General features: G+C 46.3%; 1 gene segment (V, D, J or C); it reads right to left on the bottom strand.

Moving 5' to 3' along the window:
* Positions 1–596: 596 nt before the first annotated feature.
* LOC132818596 (Ig kappa chain V-V region MOPC 21-like) lies at positions 597–14,384 on the bottom strand. The segment is given in 4 exon segments: positions 597–1,439; positions 13,286–13,346; positions 13,826–14,130; positions 14,317–14,384. Coding segments are annotated over 4 exon segments (744 nt in total).
* Between the last annotated feature and the right edge of the window lie 6,264 nt (positions 14,385–20,648).

The following is a 20,648-nucleotide window of genomic DNA, read 5'->3' as shown; positions in this document are numbered from 1 at the left end:
CACAGAGTAACACACTCACATTGAGAGAGACACCTACAGGCAGCACAGAGTAACACACTCACACTGAGAGAGACACCTTCAGGCAGCACTGAGTAACACACTCACACTCCATGCTGCGGATCGGTGTCTCACCGAATGTGGGTGTGTTTCTGAATACTGTCTGTGGTGTGTCTCTGAGTAACACAGCCACACTCAGAGAGACATCTACAGGCAGTATTGAGTTAAACACTCACACTCAGAGAGGCACACAGCCAACAATGTCTGTGATTGGCCGAAGATTATTTCAGGGGCTATCCGACATGCAGCAGAGATTGCACAGTTCGATCCCATCAGCTGGGCATGTACCAACAGAGTGAAGAGGGAATGCATCAGATTGCACTTACTGAGTCCCAACAACTTTCAGTTTCTGTTCTTTTTGGAATCTACATAAATTCCTGATTAAAGGGATCATTTGAAAATGATTGATGATTGATGATTGTAATTGATTGACAGGCCAAGTAACCAATTGTGACAATGACCTGCTGAAATACAGCCAATCAACTGAAAGATGGGGGAGGAGAAAGTCAGTTATTTCCAAAGCACACGGAGACAGAGACTGAATTTTCACCTTTATTCCCTTTTCCACATTCACATTCACAGAAAAAGAAACAACTGCAATTAACAGCCCAGACAGAGGAAGCTGCTCAAATTCATAGCCCCAATGGAGCTTGAGGAAAACACTTGGAGAGATTTTCTCAATAACACGAGAATCCTGCCCCTTTAAACAGTGACAAAACCTTAAACTGGAACTGGCAGCTGAGCAGGAAGGAGATCTGGTTTACTGAAGCAGAGACTTCTGAGGTTCACATTGTTTTGTGCAGCTAACATAACAAGGCAATCCTGTCCCCATCAAACATTCCCAGGACAAGGACAGCATGGGGTTTGACACAGTGTAAAGCTCTCTTGACACTGTCGCGATGACCTGCTTTAATATCCAAACCTCAGAAGTTTCTCTGAGCAATCCTGAGAAGGAAGAGAGTTGAAATTCAGTGCTGACAATGACCTTTGTCCTGCCAGCTCAGCCCTGTTCTGTTTAAAGTTGTGTCTCCTCTGTGGACTGTCTCCAACACTCTACACACATTCTGATCTCCTGATGCTCTTGCTGAGGGGAGAGGGGAGGGTCACGTGGGTGAGGGCACAGGAGAAGCGAGCGTCGGACTCCCAGTCAGACCCAGAGAGGGTCAGCAGGCTGCTGACACTGTAGGTGCTGTCTGAAGCTCGCAGGTAGTTGCTGGTCTGAACCCCGTCCGAAATGACTGCACCGTCCTTCTTCCACTGCACCTCCAGCTCATCGGGATAGAAGTGATTGGCAAGGCACACCAGGGTGGCAGTGCCCTTGGCATTGACCTGCTCCGGGGAGGGGGGCAGCAAGGTCAGCTTGGGCTGAGAGTTCTCACGGCCTGAAAGACAAGAGAAACAATTTTAATTCCTGCCACTGGAAGGGAATTCAACCATAATCTGGCCATACAATCTTTTTGAACATTTGTCGTCAATACAGAATAAACCCAACAAATGACCAAGCATTGTTCACATTGCTTCTTGGGATGTGGGTGTCACTGGCAGGGCCAACATTTATTACCCATCCCTAATTGCCCCTGAGAAGGTGATGGTGAAGTAGCATAGAGAGAAGGGACAGTTTCTGGGCAGCTGGAAGGGCTGTCAATGGGGGAGCATTTTCGTGACAGTGATCAGAACTCAGTGAGATTGAGAGTAGGGATGGAAATGGAGAACCATGGAGCAAGTGTAAAAGTTTTCATTTTACTAAACTGTGTGGTGCTTTGGTAAAAGTGGATCGGAACCAATGGCATGATGGGAAATCAGTGTCAGGGCAGTAGGAGCCCTCGAAGGATGAGACAGACTGTTCAGAATCTGGTCCCACAATTAGTAAGGGTGTGGCTTCCAGATCTAGACCAAATGAACAAGAGGATTGGGGTTCACATACTGACATGGATTGGGAACTGGTTGGCAGACAGGACAGAAAGAATGAGTCTTTTTCTGAATGACAGGTAGTTACACAGTGGTCAGTCCTTGGTACTCAGTTATTCTTAAAGTATAATAATAGAATCATCGAGTCAGAGAGACCCAAAAGGCCCATCAGCCCATTGTGTCCATACTGGTCAAAAAACAACAACCCAATAATTCTCATCCATTTTACCAGCATGAGGGAATTAGATGCGGTATGTGTTCAATAAGGAATTAGATGTAGTTCTTCGGATGAAAGGGATCAAAGAACGTGGGGAGAAAGCAGGAACAGGGGACTGTGTTGGATAATCAGCCATGATCATAATGAATGGTGGAGCAGGCTCGGGGGCCAAATGGCCTACGGTTGCTCGTAGTTTGGATGTTTCTATCTGTATCTCAGATAATGAAGGAATTTGAAACTGCAAGTCATGTGGAGATGGAAGATTTGGCCATGGTGTTTAATGCAGGTCAGTGAGGTGGTAAGAAGACACATGGGATAAACTGTTCTTCATTTTCCCTTGATGGAATGAGGGCAATTGCTGGATCGGCAGCATTTATTGTCCATCGCTAATCACCCAAAGGGCAGTTTAGAGTCAACCACATTGCTGTGGGTCTGGGGTCACATGGTAAGGATGGCAGTTTCTTTCCCGAAAGGACATTAGGGAATCAGATGGCGTTTTCCTGACAATCAAAGATGGTTTCATGGTCGTCATTAGACTTAATTCCAGATTTTTTTTGATTGAATTTGAATGCCACCATCTGCTGGATTCTAACCCTGGTCCCCAGAACATTATCTGGATCTCTGGATTAACAGCTCAGCAATAACACCATTAGACCATCACCTCCCTTATCTCATTTTTGGTTGACTGTGAAAGCAAGGAGTTTGTTTATTCTGGAACTGTATAAAACCCCAGTTAGAGCACAGTGAGAGAACAGTGTACGGTTCTGGTCACCACATTATAGGAAGGATGTGATCCCACAGGAGACCAGGACAGAGGAAGAGTTTGTCTGGAATGGGAACTTTGAGTTTTGAGGAATGTTTGGATTGGCTGGGAGTGTTTTTGTTGGAACACAGGAGGCTGAGGGGAGATTTGATGGTGGTGTGTAAAATGATGAGGGGCCTGGACAGAGTGGGTAGGAAGGACTGATTTCCACCAGCACAGAGGGCAATAACCATGGGGAGAGATTGAAATCAGTTGGGGGCAGGATTATAGGGGAGTTGAGGGTATTTGTTTTCACCCAGAGCTTGGTGGGATGTGGGACTCACAGCCTGAAAGGGTGGGAGAGGCAGAAACCCTCATCACTTTGAAAAAAACACTTGGGTATTCACTTCAAACAGTGAAACCTCCAGAGCTATGGAGCAAGAGCTGGAAAGTGGGACGGATCTTGATACTTCTTTAACAAACCTCCGATCACCCACAGATCAGGAGAAATTTATCCGAGAACTTTGGAGCAGACTCGGATCCACACACTTCGGGAATGAGTCACATTGGGGTGTCTGTGTAGAAGGTTCTAGATTACATTTCAAACCTTGCTGCACACTGCTGGGCTGAGGTCAAGGGTGAGGCTGCAAAGAGTCTCAGTGTCCTTTGGGTCACTGCTCCTAATGACCCCATGCCCCCGGAAGGTGAGAGTGCACAGACAATGGGTGAGTGTTCGGATCAGGAGACTTCAAACTTAAAGAAAGACTTGCATTTGTGAAGCACCTGTCCCCAAATCAAGATGTCCCAATGGATCTTTCCTGCAGACTGTGCACAGCGAGATCCCAAACACAATATGATAAAAAGAAGAGAAACAGATTTTCATTGATTTTGACTGGGGGATAAATATTGATTAGGGACACCAGGGGGAACTGCCTGCTCTTCATCCAAAAGTCCATGGAATGGCATCTTTCACAACTGGAAGACTCTCAGTTCATCCAAAAAAAAAGAATACTTCACTGGAAGTGAGGTTGCAGGTAGGTGGGGGGGTGGGGGGGGGGGGGTGACAATGTCATTTGGTTTGCTTTCTTTTATTGGTCAGTGCATTGAGTATTGGAGTTGGGAGCTCTTGTGGCTGACAGACATTGGTTAGGGCACTTTTGGAATACTGTGTGTAATTCTGGTCTCCCTGCTGGAGGAAAAATGTTGTGAACCTTAAAATGGTTCAGAAAAGATTTACAAGGATGTTGCCAAGGTTGGAGGGTTTGAGCTATCGGGAGAGGCTGAATAGGCTGAGGCTGTTTTCCCTGGATCATTGCAGGTTGATGGGTGACCGGATGGAGGTTTATAAAATCATGAGCAGCATAGATAGGGTGAATAGAGAAGATCTTTTCTCCAGAGTGGGGGAGTCCAGAACTGGAGGGCATAGGTTGAAGGTGACAGGGGAAAGATTTAAAAGGGACCTAAAGAACAACGTTTTCATTCAGATGGTGTTAAATGTATGAAATGGGCTGCCAGAAGAAGTGGTGAAGGCTGGTATGATTAAAACATTTAAAAGGCATGGATATGTAAATCAGAAAAGTTTAGAGCATATGGGCATCAATCCAGCCCTTAACATTTCAGGCTCTTCCAAAGACATTTACAGACAGTTTTGTTTGACAAGGAGTCACTGTTGCAATGTCAGGAAGGTGGCAGCCAGTTTCTACACAGCAGGATCCAAGTAGAAGCAAGAGATCAAAGAGCAATAATGAGAAATATTGGCCTGATTAGATTCCCTCCAGTGTGGAAACAGGCAGTTCAGCCTGACAAGTCCACACCAACTCTCCGAACAGCAACCCACCCAGAAACAGTCCCTACATTTACACCTGACTATTTCACCTAACACTGTAGGCAATTTAGAATGGCCAATTCACCTGGCCTGCACATCTTTGGACAGTGGGAGTAAACCAGAGCACCTGGGGGAAACCCACACAGACACAGGGACAATGTGCAAACACCACACAGACAGTTTCCCAAGGCAGGAATTGAACCCGTATCCTTGGCGCTGTGAGGTAGCGGTGCTAACCACTGAGCCACCATGCCTTAGGTCAATCGACACATAAAGTAATTTGTTTCAGTTGGATGGAAAATGAGAAAACAGAAGGTGAAGGAGAAGGTCGATTGTTGGTTAGTGGTGGGATTGATTGTTACCAGAAAATAAAAGATGGGGACGGATTTTTTGAATATCAAAGGAACTAAAGAAGTGCAGGGAAAATCAATAATAGAATAAATTTAAAGAGTTTGTAACTAAATGCACAAAGCATTCCGAATAAGGTAGACAAAGTGACGCAATAAATCAAGGTAAATTGAGTGTCCAAGGAATTAAACTAGTTAAAGTGGAGGAGGGCTCAGGAGAGGTTATTCAAGTTTCTAGAAGACAACCTAGGACAGAGAGTACAGAAAGGAACAAGAGTCGAACTTCAAGCACAGCAGATAAGGGGACAATGATGAGAAGGAGGGCAGTCAATGCAGGACTGAGGGTGTTGTACTTAAAAGCACACAGTATACGCAATGAGCTTGTAGTGCAGATTGAAACTGGCAGGTACGATGTTGTGGGTATCACAGAGACATGGCTGTAAGGGGGTCTGGGCTGGGAACTAAATATCCAAGGATCCATGTCCTATCAAAAGGACAGGCAGATGGGCAGAGGGGCAAGAGTTGCCTTGTTAGTGTGAAATAAAATTCAATCAATAGCAAGAAGTCAGAAGGTGTAGAATGTGTGTGGGTAGAGCTGAGGAACCACAATAAAGAATCTGATGCAAGTTATGTCCAGGTCTCCAAGCAGTAATCAGGGTGTGGGGAAGGAAATCAATCAGGAGACAGAAAATTAGATTAGATTACTTACAGTGTGGAAGCAGGCTGTTCAGCCCAACAAGTCCACACCGACCCACTGAAGCGCAACCCACCCATACCCCTACATTTACCCCTTACCTAACACTACGGGCAATTTAGCATGTCCAATTCACCTGACTTGCACATCTTTGGACTGTGGGAGGAAACCCACGCAGACATGGGGAGAATGAGCAAACTCCACGCAGTCAGTCGCCTGAGATAGGAATTGAACCTGGGTCTCAGGCGCTGTGAGGCAGCAGTGCTAACCACTGTGCCACCATGCCGCCCAGAAAAGGGATAAACTAAATGTCAGGGTAGACCTCAATGGATAGGTGGACTGGGTAGTGCATCGAAAGAAAAGGATTTCATGGAATGTCTACGAGATGGTTTTTGGAGCAGCTTGTGGTTGAGCCATGATGGAACAGGCAGGTCTGGATTCAGTGATGTGGAATGAGGCAAACATGATTAGTGAGTTTAAGGTGAAAGTATCACTCTGGATAAGTGACCATAATTCCCCCTGTAGTTTGAGAGAGAGAAGCTACAATCAGATGGAACTGTATTTCAGTTGAGTAAAGGTAACTGCAAAGACATGAGGAAGGAGCTGGCCAGAGTTGGTTGTAAGGGGAGCCGAGCAGGTAAGATGGTGGGGCAGCAAACAGCAGAGTTTCTGGGGGTAATTCAGGAAGTAGAGTAGGAATTCATCCCAAAAAAGAAAAAAACATTCTCAGGGGAGGACAAGGCAACCATGGCTGATGAGGGAGGTCAAGGACAGCATAAAAGCAAAAGAAAAAGCATCCAATGTGGTGGAGAATAGTGGGAAGCCAGAGGATTAGGAAGTCTTTAAAGAGCTATAGAGGATAACTAAAAAAGCATTAAGGGTGGAGAAGATGAAATCTGGGAGTTATCTAGCCAGTAATATAAAAGAAGATTGCAAGAGTTTTAGCAAATATATAAAAAGGAAGAGGGAGGCAAAACTAGACATTGGATCACTGGAAAATGAGTTTGGAGAAAGAATAGTAGGAAATGAAGGAATAGCCGAGGAATTGAATCGATACTTTGCATCAGTCTGCACCATGGAAAACACCAGCAGTGTACCAGTACTTCCAGACTGTCAGGGGGCAGTTCAGGCGTGTAGTGGCCATCAGTAAGGAGGAGGTACTGGGGAAGCTGGAAGGTCTGAATTTGGATAACTCCCCCAGACTGGATGAACTACACCAGTGTGTTCTGAAGGAGATCACTGAAGAGATTGTGGAGGCATTGGTGATGATCTTTCAGGAATCAATGGAGTCAGGGTGTGGAGGTGGAGATTTGATGGGGGATATATACCCCTTGCCTAAGGCTAAGGCCAATTCACCTGACCCGCACATCTTTGGACTGTGGGAGGAAACCGGAGCACCTGGAGGAAACCCACACAGACACGGGGAGAACATGCAAACTCCACACAGTCAGTCGCCTGAGGCAGGAATTGAACCCAGGTCCCTGGCGCTGTGAGGCAGCAGTGCTAACCAATGTGCCACAGTGTCACCCGGTGGACTTGGAAGTGCAATGGTAAAATAGGGCTGAGTCAACACGGTTTCATCAAGGGGAGGTCATGCCTGGCAAATGTGTTAGAATTCTTTGAGGAGGCAATGAGCCAGTCAGGCAAAGGAGAGTCCGAGGAAGTAATGTATTTTGATTTCCAGAAGGTATTTGACATAAGATAAGCGCCCACGGTGTTAGGGGCAATGTACTGGCATGGACTGAGAACGGACAGGTTGGCATAAAGCAGAGAGTGAGGAAAGATGGCAGCTGGTGACTGGTAGAGTTCTGCAGGTGTCAATGTTGGGACAATAACTATTCACGTTATACATTAACAATCTGGATGAAGGAAGTGAAGACATTGTTGCTAAGTTTGCAGACAACATGAGATAGGTGGAGGGACAGGAGGGGCGGCACGGTGGCACAGTGGTTAGCAGTGCTGCCTCACAGCGCCAGAGACCTGGGTTCAATTCCCAACTCAGGCGACTGACTGTGAGGAGTTTGCACGTTCTCCCCGTGTCTGCGTGGGTTTCCTCCGGGTGCTCCGGTTTCCTCCCACAGTCCAAAGATGTGCGGGTCAGGTGAATTGGCCACGTAAATTGCCCGTAGTGTTAGGTAAGGGGTAAATGTAGGGGTATGGGTGGGTTTCGCTTCGGTGGGTCGGTGTGGACTTGTTGGGCCGAAGGGCCTGTTTCCACACTGTAAGTAATCTAAAGTAATCTCTAATCTAAAGGTAGTGTTGAGGAAGTGGGAAGGCTGTAAAAGGTCCTAATAGGCTCTGAGAGTTGGCAAAGAAGTAGCAGATAGAACACAAGAAGAAATACAAAGACTGTTTGCTAAATGAGGAAAGCCTTTGGAAATCTAAAGCACAAACCTCATTCAGGTTAACAGGCAGGTCCAGTTTGTGCTTGAGAAGGCAAATGAAATGATAGCATTCATTTCAATAGGGCCAGAATACAAGAGCAGAGATGTACTGCTGAGGCTGTGTAAGGCTCTGGTCAAACTGTATTTGGAATATTGTGGGCATTTTTGGGACCCATATTTTAATAGAACAATGTACTGGCATTGGAGGGGTTTACAAGAATGATCCTGGCAATGAAGGGCTTGTCATATCAGGCGTGCTTGAGGACTCTGGGTCTGTACTCAATGGACTTTAGAAGGATGAAGAGGGATCTTATTGAAATTTCCAGAATACTGACAGGCCTGGATAGAGTGGATGCAGAGAAGATGTTTCCAAAAACAGGAGAGACTCGGTAACCAAGGCACAGCCTCAGAATGAAGGGCCGACTCTTTAGAGTTGAGATAAGGGTGAATCTCTTCAGCCAGAGGGTGGTGAATCTGTTGAACTTATTGCTGCAGAGGGCAGTGGAGGCCAAGTCACTGAGTGTATTTAAGACAGGGATAGATAGGTTTGTGATTGTTAAGGGGATGGAAAATTCCTGTGGAGTAGGCAGGAGAATGGGGTTGAGAAGCATATCTGCCAAGATCAAATTGCAGAGCAGATTCAATGGGCTGAATGGCTGATTTCTGCTCCTATTTCTTAAAGTCTTCTGGAGAGTTTCCCAAAACCCTGGAACACTGAACTTACTGGACTGTGAGCCCTGCTGTAGCTGTTTATCAACAGATAACCAAAGAGTGGAGAGAGTGTGCATTTAGGTGGGAACTTCAGAATGCTTCCCAGCTCCTGGAATACCATGAGTGCAGGAAGTGTGGTCAGTGACAGCAGTTGGAGCTCCAGGTTCTGGAGCTTGAGCAGCAGCTGGTGTCAGTGGAGAGCATCTGTGAGGCTGAGAGCTCCGTGGAGAGCACGTTTCTAGATGTGGTCACTCTGCACCTTCAGAGTATGCAGGGAGAGAGGGAATGGGGGAGCAGCAGACAGTCCAAAAGGACCAGGCAGCTAGTACAGGAATCCCTGAGTGCCTCCCACTCTCCAACTAGGATTCAGTTCAGAATCCTGATGAGAATGATGGTTCATCTGGGGAGTGCAGCCAGAGCCAAGTCCCTGGCACCACGGTGGGGGGGGGGGCTCAGCTATACAGGAGGGCAGAAGGAAAACTGGAAGAGCGATAGTGAGAGGATATTTGAGAGTGAGGGCATCGATAGGTGTTTCTGCAGCTGCAGATGGGAATCCAGGATGGTGTGTTGTCTCTCTGATGCCAAGGTCAAGGATGTCACTGAGCGGCTGCAGAGCACCCTGAGGGGAGAGGGGGAACAGCCAGCAGTCATAGTCCACATTGGTCCCAGTGATGGATGGAGAAAAAGGAACGTGGTCCTGCAGTCAGAAGGTTGGGAGCTCTGGAGGGAATTAGCAGCAGGAACTGAAAAGGAGGAATCTCCGGATGACTTCCAGTGCTACATGCAGGTGAGAATAGAATCAGGAGGTGAGCACAGGTGACTGTGGGGCTGGAAAGAGGATCCATGAGGGAGGTCTTTGGATTTTTGTGAGGTGGTTTACTCATGCAGTTAGAGAGGGTTTAAACTAACTTGGCAGGGCTGTGCGAACCAGGAGAGAATGTCAAAGAGGAACACAAAGGAACACAGAATCCTCAGTTCAGTCAATAAGTCACCTCCCAGTGGGAAGGATGTGGAAGAATACAAATGCATGAATTTACAGAGACCTGCAAATATGATAGAGTTGTTATAAATGGGCGGGGCGGTCTTTAGCTTCTGAATATAGACTGGGATAGTAGCAGTGTAATGGGCAGGAAGGGCCCAGAGTTGTGAGAGTGTGTTCAGGTGAATTTTCAGGTGGCATCGGTGGCTCAGTGGTGGCTCAGGTGGGGCAGCACGGTGGCTCAGTGGGTAGCACTGCAGCCTCTCAGAGCTAGGGTCACAGGTTCGATTCCAGCCTTGGGTAACTGTCTGTGTGGAGTTTGCACATTCTCCCTGTGTCTGCGTGGGTTTCCTCCGGGTGTTCTGGTTTACTCCCATGGTCCAAAGATGTTCAGGTCAGGTGAATTGGCCATGCTAAATTGCCCACAGTGTTAGATGCATTACTGAGAGGGAAATGGGTCTGGGTGGGTTACTCTTCGGAGGATCGGTGAGGACTTTTTGGGCAGAAGGGCCTGTTTCGACCCCGTAGAGGCTCTAATCTAATCATTGGCAGTGAAGAAGGCTGTCTAAGAATACAATGGAATCTTGATCAACTGGGCCAGTGGGCTGAGGAATGGCAGATGGAGTTTAATTCAGATACATGTGAGTGCTATATTTTGGTAAGACACAAGACATGGGTGAGATCCCAAACAAATATTTCAGGTCAGTATATATTGTGGAGAAAGCTAGGGAATTTGGAAAAATAGTGATGTCTTGAAAAGAGACCACACACAAATGAGGAGACGCTCAAGATCTGAAAACACATAAAAGTAGTAGATAAACCCTAGGACCTGATCAGGTGTATCCCAGAACATTGTGGCAAACTAGGGAAGAGATTGCTGGGCCCCTTACTGAGATATGTGTATCACTGACAACTATGGGTAAGGTGCTGGAGAACCAGAGAGGTTGGCTAATGTTATGCCATTATTTAAGAAAGAAAGACTGTAAGGAAAAGCCAGGGAATTATAGACCAGTGAGCCTGATGTCAGTGTTGGGTAAGATGTTGGAGTGGATTCTGTGGGATAGGATTTACATTCTTTGGATAATCAATGTGGTTTTATGCATAGGAAATCATGTCTCCTGAATTTGATTGAGGAGGTGACAAAGAAGATTTATGGAGATAGAACAATAGACATTGTCAATATGGACTTCAGTAAAGTTTTTGACAAGGTTCCACATGATAGACTGGTTAGTAAGGTTAGACCACATGGGATCCAGGGGGAGTGAGCCATTGGGATAAAAAAATTGGATTGAAGATAGGAGACAGGAGTGGTGGTAAAAGGTTGCTTTTCAGACTGGAGATCTGTGAATAGCTGTGTGCCACTAACATTGGTGCTGGATTCACTATTTTATAGAAATGATTTGGATGTGAATATAGGAGTTACAGTAAGTTTGTAGATGATATCTAAATTGGTACGATAGTGGATAGCGAAGAAATTCATCTCAGAGTACAGCGGGACCTTCATCAGATGGGGCAATGGGCAGAGGTGTAGCATATGGAGTTCAGTTTAGATAACTGTGAGATGTTGCATTTTGGAAAGGCAACCCAGGGCAGGAGTTAGACAGTTAATGGGAGGGCCCTGTGGAGTGTTGCTGAACAAAGAGACCTCGGATTGAAGATGCAAGTGCATTATTACTTGAAAGTGGGGTCACAAGTAGACAGGGTGATGAAGAAGGTGTTGGGTACACTTGCTTTTATTGGTCACTATTTTGAGTATAGGAGTTGGGACATCATGTTGCAGCTGTACAGGAGATTAGTGAGGCCACTTTGGCAATAATGTGAACAATCCTGATCACCTTGAAAATAGGAAGGATGCTGTTAAACTTATAAAGCTGCAGAAAAGATTTACAAGGACATGGCCAGGAATTGGAGGGTTTGAGCTATAGGGAAAGGCTGAAGAAACTGGGTCTATTTTTCCTACAGCATCTAAGGCTTCGGGGTGACCTTATAGATGTTTATACAATCATGAGGGGCATGGACAGGGTGTATATCCAAGGCCTTTTCTTTGGGAAAGGGAGTCCAAAACAAGATGGCATAGGTTTAAGGTGAGAGGCAAAATATTCAAAAGGGACCTGAGGGGTAACTTGTCACACAGAGGGTGGTATGTGTCTGGATCGAGCTGCCAGAGTAAGTATTGGAGGCAGATACTATTACAGCATTTAAAACGCATTGGGATGGGTACATGAATCGGAAGGGTTTTGAGGAATGTAAGCAAAATGCTGGCAAATGGGATGAGGTGATTTAGGATATCTGGTTAGTATGGACAAGTTGAACTGAAAGGTCTGTTTCCACGCTGTATGACTCCATGACGATGAGAAGCTGGAAAAGCTGAAACTTTTTATTCTGACACGTAAGAGTCTGAGGAGTGACCTTGTAAAGGTTTATAAAATCATGAGGGTCATAGAAAATGTGAATAATTCAGGAAGGAGCTGAAGTTTTGTAGAAATGGCAAAAAATATTCCTGAAGATCCTTCCAGGGATGAGGAACATCAGTTATACAGATTGATTGGAGAATTTGGGACTGTCTTCTTTGGCGAAGGCTGAGAGGAGATTTGTTTGAGGAATTAAAACCAGGAGGGGCCTGGACAGGGTAAATAGGGAGAAAATGTTCCCAATTGAGAAAGGATTGAGACCGAGAGAACACAGATTTAAAGTAATAAGTAAAAGTAACAAAAGTGAGAGGGGGAACAACATTTTCAGCCAGTGAGTGGTTAAGGTGTGGAATGCACTGCCTAAGAGTGTGGTGGAGGCAGCTTCAATTAAAACATTCCGAAGGGAATGAGACTGTTATTTGAAAAGGAACAATGTGCAGGGTGACAGGGAGAAGGCAGGAGAATGACACTCAGTGAATTGCTCAGTCGGAGAACCATGACAGACAGGATGGACGGAATGGCCTCCTTGTGCACTGTAACTATTCTGTGATTGTGTGATTGAGCAGAGTTAAAGCTGGGGGAGGTGGGAGCTCGGTGTCTCACTGTGCTGCTGCTGCTGCTGCTGCTGCTGCTGCTGAGGTCAGTGAGATCAGAGACTGGGACAGGGAGCCAGAGCTCACATCAAACTCTGCCCCGTGTCCGTCACACTGAGACTGGCAGGAGGCTACTCACTGATTTCACTCCATGCTGCAGGAATGGGACCACAGGCTGCAAATGGACAGAGCTCCTCCACACGGTGAGTAAAACTGACTGACTTATATCTTGCTTCTTAAAGGGGGCAATGGAACTGAAGTGGTACGGTTGGACAACTGTTAGACACAGTGCTCCTTAATCAACCATTTCGTTCACTGCAGCTCCCCACTAACACCTTCAACAAATCAGTAACTGTATTTTAGAAAGTGTGTTTCAGTATTGAAAGGGTTAATAACAGAGGATTGAGGTTTACTTACTCAGTCTGAGCTTGGTTCCTTTACCGAACGTGTCCCACAGTGAGAGTTCCCAGTGCAGAGGCTGTACAAAAACCTCTGCTCTCTGCTTCCCCCCCATCACTCTCAACCTCTCCCTGTCTCCCAGTCTCTCGTTCACTCTCAACTTCTTTCTGCCCCTCTCTGTCTCTCCCTCATTCATGTGTCTTTCTGTCTCCATCTCTCTCTGTGTCCAGCTGGGCTTGGGAGCTTTGTGAAATTTATTTTTCGATATTAAATCTTGCAGCTGTTCTTCACGCGTGGTCATGGAGTGTCAGAGGGAAACTTGAGGCCTTCAGTGAGCGGTGGACACCACAGGGACTGGAGTGTGTCATGGACAGTTACAATCCCAGCATGGGGTAATTTGTTCAGTTTCATTTGTATCTAATTGTGGATGTGTCAGTTCAGGCTGTGGGACTGTGTGTCCATTATTATACATTTTATATAACTGATTGATGTGTCAGTGCATGAGGTGGTGCTGTGTGTCTTGAGGTTTTGGTATGGCTCTGTATCACTGTGTTGAGCGGAGCTGCTATACCAGCTGTAATCCTGCTGACAGTAATAGTCAGCGACATCCTCACTCTGAACGTTGCTGATTGTCAGGGTGTAACTGGTCCCTGATCCACTGCCGGTGAATCGCTCGGAGACTCCTGTGAATCGAGATGTTGCAGCATAGATCAGGAGAGAGGGTTTCTGACCTTCTCGCTGCTGGTACCAACTGAGGTAGCTGCTAATGCTTTGACTGGCCGTACAGGTGATGGTTGCAGTCTGGCCCAGTTCCACTGACAGCACCGGGGGAGACTGGGTCATGATAATCTCCCCATTGATACCTGAGGGGTCAGAGAGAAACACAGTGAAGTCAGAACTGTCACAGAAAGAGCCGGTCAAATGAGAGATTGTTGGAGACACTGAGCATTCCTCTGGTTTCAGCATTTTCCCTTCAATCACAAGTCAGTGGAATTGGAGTGAAATGGAGAGCAGCGAAAGATTCAAGGTGGAAGGAGAGAGATTTGTACCTGCGACACAGAATGCCAGGGGCCAGATCAGCTGGATGTGTGTAATCATGGTGTGTGCTCCTGTCCCTGTGCCTGGTTCCTGATAAACTCTCCCTTCACTGGGCTCTGCTTTATAAAGCTGCAGCCTGTGAGAGTCTGACTGGGTGTTCCTCAGTATGTAAATGGCATCAGGCAGAGAGAGCCACGTCAGCCCCTCACACTTCCTCTTCTCTCTCTCTCTCTCTCTCTCTCTCTCATCCTTTCTTTTCTTTCTCCCTTTTCCCTTTTTTCTCTTTCTCACCCTTCTCTTGTATACGTTCTTGTTATTCGTTGACTTTCTCTCTCTTTTTCTATTTCCGTCTCCAACTCTGTCCTCTCCCAATTATATAACTACTTATATCTTTCCTTTTTTCCATGTATGTTTGACATTCTGTTTATCTCCCTCCCTTCTGTTTTGGTTGGTCTCTCTCTCTCTCTCTTTCTGATCATTCATTCTTCTCCTTCACTTATATTACTACCTAATTCCTCACTCATTCTCTCCTTATACCCTCAATCTCTAATTGCCTCACTCTCTCTTTGTCTGTTTCCCTCCCTCCAGTCACTCTCTAGCAGGCATTATTCCAGGACATTGGAACAGTGAGTCCTGGGGCAGCAATTAAATGCCTCGCCCTCTCTCACTCAATCTCACAATGTCCACTTGCTCTCTCTCTCTGTCTGTGTGTGTCTTCTGTGTCTCTCTCAATCAAAAGTTCAATGACATGAACAGCATTTAACAAGTCTCTACTGATCATCAATGATCTAGCAACATCAATCCCAGCTTGGCATTGAGGGAGAGGATCAGCCATGGTCATATTGAATGGCAGAACAGACTCACAGGGCCAATCCCTAACCCTAACCCTAACCCTAACCCTAAACCTAACCCTACTCCTGCTCTCTATTTCTATCTTTGTATGTCTGTGTAATCTCCAATCTCTGTCCCTGGATATTGATCCCTCTATTCATGGAAAAAGTTGCCTTCCTGTCCACTCTATCCCTGCCTCTCATAATCTTTTTGCCCTTCAGCAGGTTCCCTCTCAACCTTCACTGCTCCAAGAGAAACAATCCCAAACTTTCCAATCCTTCCTCATAGCTCACACCCTCCAGGCCAGGCAGCATCCTGGGAAATCTTTGCACCATCTCGAGTACAGTCATATCTTTCTCATAATATGGTGACCAGAACATCTCTGCACGTCTGTCTCTCTCTTTCACTGGATTGCCTCTACTCTTTGTCTCACACCTACTCTGTCTGTCTGTCTCTCTCTCTGTCCCCTCTCTCTCAGTCACACTGTCTCATACTCTATCTCGCTCTATCTCTATTCTTCAACTCCACCATCTCTACCTCTCTCTACCTCTCTCTCTCCCCCCGCTTTTACTCATCTTACACTGCCTGAGATTCTTTATCCTGCTCTCTCTCACTTTCACACCCTGCCCTTCTATGTCTCTCTCGTCAACATTCTCTCTCTCTCTCTCTCTCTCTCACACACACACACGCACACTCTCTGCCTTTCCAACAAGGTCCCAAGTGGTAAAAGTTAAATACAGGTTATATCTCCTCCAAATCTAATGGATGTTAACCCTTGACACCAGGAGTATGTCTACTCCTGGAATAAAGGCCCATTTCCCACATTGACCAGGGTTTGGCCTCTCTCAGGAAGACGGTCAGATTCTTGTCAAATGAAGGGCAATTCTGTGCTGTTGGCCCATTCTTCCTGGGGACTGGTTTGGACACAAACCTCATTCCATGAAAGCCCAGCAGAGGGAGGAGATCCTCAGGCCATCAGTATGACCTGGAGGGATAGGACAGGATCTGACCCATTGACCCATCCTATCCATTCACAACATGTTCCAATCCTTTCCCCTCACCTTTCCCTTCCATGGTCAAGCTCCAGTTTTATTGGTATGAGGATTGGACCATCACACAGTTACTACAGAAAGGAAATGAGCCCCACACTCACTACAGTATCCATGTCCCACTGGACTGTCCAGTGGAGACCAGTAAGCATGGAATTCATTCCCACAGAACTCTCCAGTAGAGACCATTAAACATAGGCATCTTTGCCGCTGGAGCCTCCAATGGAGACCAGTAAATATGGATCTATTTCCCACTGAATACTCGAGCAGAGCCTAGTTAACATGGACCTTATTCCTACTGGGCCCTCCAATAGAAACCAGGAGAGAAAGGCCTCCATTTCTTTGAACTCTCCAGTGCAGACCAGTAAATATAGACGAGCTTCAAACTGGCTCCTCCAATACAGACCAGTAAAGATGTGACTCTTTGTGAATGGATCCTCCAATACAGACCAGTAAACAAGGATCTCATTGCAAGATTGAACTTCGGAATGAGGAGCAGGAATAGGTAATCAAACCCGTTTCCTATTTAACATGATCATGGCTGAACTTAACCTCCTCTCCACTTTCCAGACGGCTACCTATTGCCCTCTATCCTGCTTTTCATCAGAAAGATATCTGTTTCTTTCTTGAATCTGTTGATTGATTCTGCCTCCACTGTGCTTGAGGAAGGGGGTGGGGAGGGGGGGGGAGTGGGGAGGGGGGGTGGAGATGATGGTGCGCACTGACATCCACAGATTCGCAACCTTCTGCGAGAAGTAGTTGGAATGGAACAGATTCCATACAGTATGAAACCAGGCCATTCAGCCCAATAAGTCCACACCAACCCTTCAAAGAGCATTCCACCCAGAGCCATTCTGGAACCTTTTCCCTGTAACCCTATATTTCCCATGACTAATGAATCTAACCTACACTTTCCTGGACACTATGGGTAAATTAGCATGGCCAATCCTCTGAACGTGTACATCATTAGACTGTGGGAGGAAATCAGAGCACACAGATGAAGCTCACACAGACAGGGGGAGAATGTGCAAACTCCATGCAGTTGCCTGAGGGTGGAGTCGAACCTGGGGCCCTGGCACTGTGAGGCAGCAGTGCTCACCACTGCACCACTCTGTCACCTGTAGTTTCTCCTCATCTCAGTTTTAAACATACCTCCTCTCACTCTATGTCTATGACCTCTTGTTCGAGACTGGCCCACAAGAGAGTACATCTGTTCAATGCTTGCCCTATCAATCTCCTTTAGCATCTTATATACTTCACTCAGATCTCCCCTTCATACAACTGAATTCCAGTGAGTACAAGCCCTAGCTATTCAACCATTCCTCATATGGCAGCCCTTTCATCCGGGGAATCAGTCTGGTGAACATCCTCTGAACTGAATCCAGTGCCACCATATCCTTCACCAAGTAAGGAGACCACAACTGGACACAATGCTTCAGATGTGGTCTCACCAATGCCTAATAGAATTGTCACAATATTTCTTTATTTCTGTAATTCAGTCCTTTTATAATAAATACCAAGATTCCAATTGCTGCAAGAAATGCCAACATTCCAATTCCATGGGACTCAATTGGAACCTCCAACAGAGATCAGGAAACATGGGCCTCCATCCCACTGGAATGTCCAATGGACAGCAATAAGCCTGAGCTTCTTTCCCACTGGACCCTCCAGTATTGGAGCTTCAAACCCCACTTCCTCTCCATCACCTAGGTCTCTTATTTCAATCTCCACTACATTGTTTGTCTCTGCACTACATCAGCCCCTTGACCACAGAAACTCTTATTCCTGCTCATCCCACCTCCAAACTCCAACATTCTGATGTCCTCTCTCAGCTTACTCCATCTGTGCTCCATAAATTCCAAATTGTCTGGAATGAAATGGCCCCTTCCCTGTCTCATACCAAGGAGGAGATTGACAGATTTGATTTTAGTAATTAGTTGAAAGTTTACGGAGAGTGGGTGTGGTCAGAATTGGTCAAATTGATGACGGCTCCTGCAGTTGAATATCCTGCTGGCAGGCTCCAGCCTTTTACACACAGAATGGAGAAGTGTGTATTGTAGGCATATATTGTAAAGTTCCATAGAATTAAACCTCAGCATCAAATGTCCCTCAGGAGGGGAGAGGGAATGTTCAGGGTCCTGAGCTCCATTTCCCAGCCCAGGCAGTTTGCCTCCCAATGAATGAATGAGATGCCAGCTTGGAGCCCAGGTTAGGGACAGTCTCTGCTGTGGACCCAAGTCAACAAGAGGCAGCTGGAGATCGAGCTGAAAGGAAAGATTTGCTGGGTTATGGGGAGAGAGGGGGCAGTGGGAATAATTGGATCACTCACAGACACCACAGGTGCGGGGGGGGGGGGGGGTGCAGGTTTAGGACTAAATAGAGAAGGAACTTCTTCACCCAGAGGGTGGTGAATCTATGGAATTCCCTGCCCAGCGAAGTCGTTGAGGTTTCCTCAGTAAATGTTTTTAAAGCTGATTTAGGTAATTTTTTGAACAGTAAATGAATCAAGGGTTTTGGTGAAAAGGTGGATAAGGGGGAGCTGATGCCATGAAAAGATCAGCCATGATCTTACTGAATGGCAGAGCAGCCCAAGAGGCCAGAGAGCCTGCTCCTGCTCCTGGTTTTAATGTTCTTATGTGCTGTCAGATTCCAGGGAGTGCAGACAGTTCACAGTTTTCTCCCGTCTCAGTAACAAATGTGCAGCTGCTCCGAGCTCCTTCTTTCACTTCCTCACTTGGTGAAGTTTCAACCTTGCGATCTGACAGCCTTTGCAGTTATTTTTTACACTGGGGCTTTCTGCTGTGGTCAGAATCTCTAATAATAAGTGTCCAATCAGTGACAATCACAGCAGCTAAGAGCAGTCAGGACTGAGTAGCCAGGCTCACTGGGAAACACATTGGGAAGATCAAAGCCATCCCCTTCAGGTCCCGGTACAACCTCCATCCCTCTCCCTGAGCACTGTCTGCTGCTCAACCAGACTCTTTACAAAAACAGAATACCTCAGCAGGTCTGGCAGCATCTGGGGAAAGAAATCAGAGTTAACCTTTCAGGTCGAGTGACCCTTCCTCAGAACAGTTCTGAGAAGGTTCACGTCCCAAAATTTTAACTCTGCTTTCTCTCCACAGATGGTGCCAGACCTGCCGAGCTTTTCCAGCAATTTCTGTTTTTGTTCCTCATTTGCAGCATCTGCAGCTTTTTCGGCTTTTATTTCATACCAGATTCCTTAAAATCTTGGCCTCATCTTTGAGGCTGATCTGAGCCCCAAATCCTCCACAGCACAGAGATCACTCACTGAAAGTCCCACTCGTTGCTTTGGGACTCCAAACATGACCATTCTAATGTTGTCTTGGGCCACATCACAGCCACTGCCCTCTGTAAACTTCAGCTCACACCAAAACTCTGCTGCCCGAATCCGAACTCGCAACAAATCCCATCCCCATCCCCCACTGTCCTCACTGAGCGACATTGGCTCCCGGTCCAATAACACCTCGATTTTCAAATTCTCGTCCTTGTTCTGAAGTCCCTCCCTGTCCATCGACCCTCCCCATCTCTGTAACCTCCTCCTAGCTGCCTCACTCAGTGTGGTCAGCAATCTTGGATATATGGCTCTCTATTCCTTCATCCAAGTCATTCAGAAATATTATGAAATGCTAAAGTCCCAGGACGGATCCCTGGGCACACCACTATTCACCTCTTGCTCATTTGAGGACACACACATTATTCCCTCACTCTGTCTCCTATCTCCAAACTAATTCCTAACCCAAGGCAAATGTTTTTTCTCTTATTCAATATGGTTCCACGTTGATGAACAATCTCTCAAACAGTGAAACTCGGAGCAGGAATAGGCCATTCAGCCCTTCGAGCCTGTTCTGCCATTCAATATGATCATGGCTGATCATCCAACTCAGCTGCCTGTTCCTGCTTCATCCCCATAACCTTTGATCCCTTTCATTCTAAGAACTGTATTGTGCCCTTTCTGGAAAACATTCAGTGGTTTGAGCTGAACTGCTTTCAGTGACAGAAACGTCTACAGGCTTCCTGTAGAATGAAAATATTTCTCTCCATCTCAGCTCTAAATGTCCTTTCCCGTATCCTTAAACTTTAATCCTTGATTCTGGACTCCTTCGTCATCAGGAACATCCTGTCTTGTCCTGTTAGGATTCTAGAGTTTTCAGTGTGACTCCCCATAATCTTCTAACCTCCAGTGAATATAATCCTAACTGGTCCAGTTTCTCATCAGATCTAAGTCTAATTGCTGTCATCCCAGGAGTCAGCCTGGTAAACCTTCGCTGCCCTCCCTCCACAGCCAGAACATCTTTCCTCAGATAAGTAGACCAAAACTGCACACAATACAATCGTAAAATCGCACAGTACAGAAGAGGCCCTTCGACCCATTGTACCTGTACCATCCAAACTACAGTAAACCTGCATTCATCCAAATTTCCAACACAAGGCCCATAGCT

The sequence above is a fragment of the Hemiscyllium ocellatum genome, chromosome 9, assembly GCF_020745735.1.
Source record: "Hemiscyllium ocellatum isolate sHemOce1 chromosome 9, sHemOce1.pat.X.cur, whole genome shotgun sequence".
NCBI classification, from domain to species: Eukaryota; Metazoa; Chordata; class Chondrichthyes; order Orectolobiformes; family Hemiscylliidae; genus Hemiscyllium; species Hemiscyllium ocellatum.
Note: the sequence above shows the minus strand (reverse complement) of the source record. Positions and strands in the feature narration are given on the sequence as shown.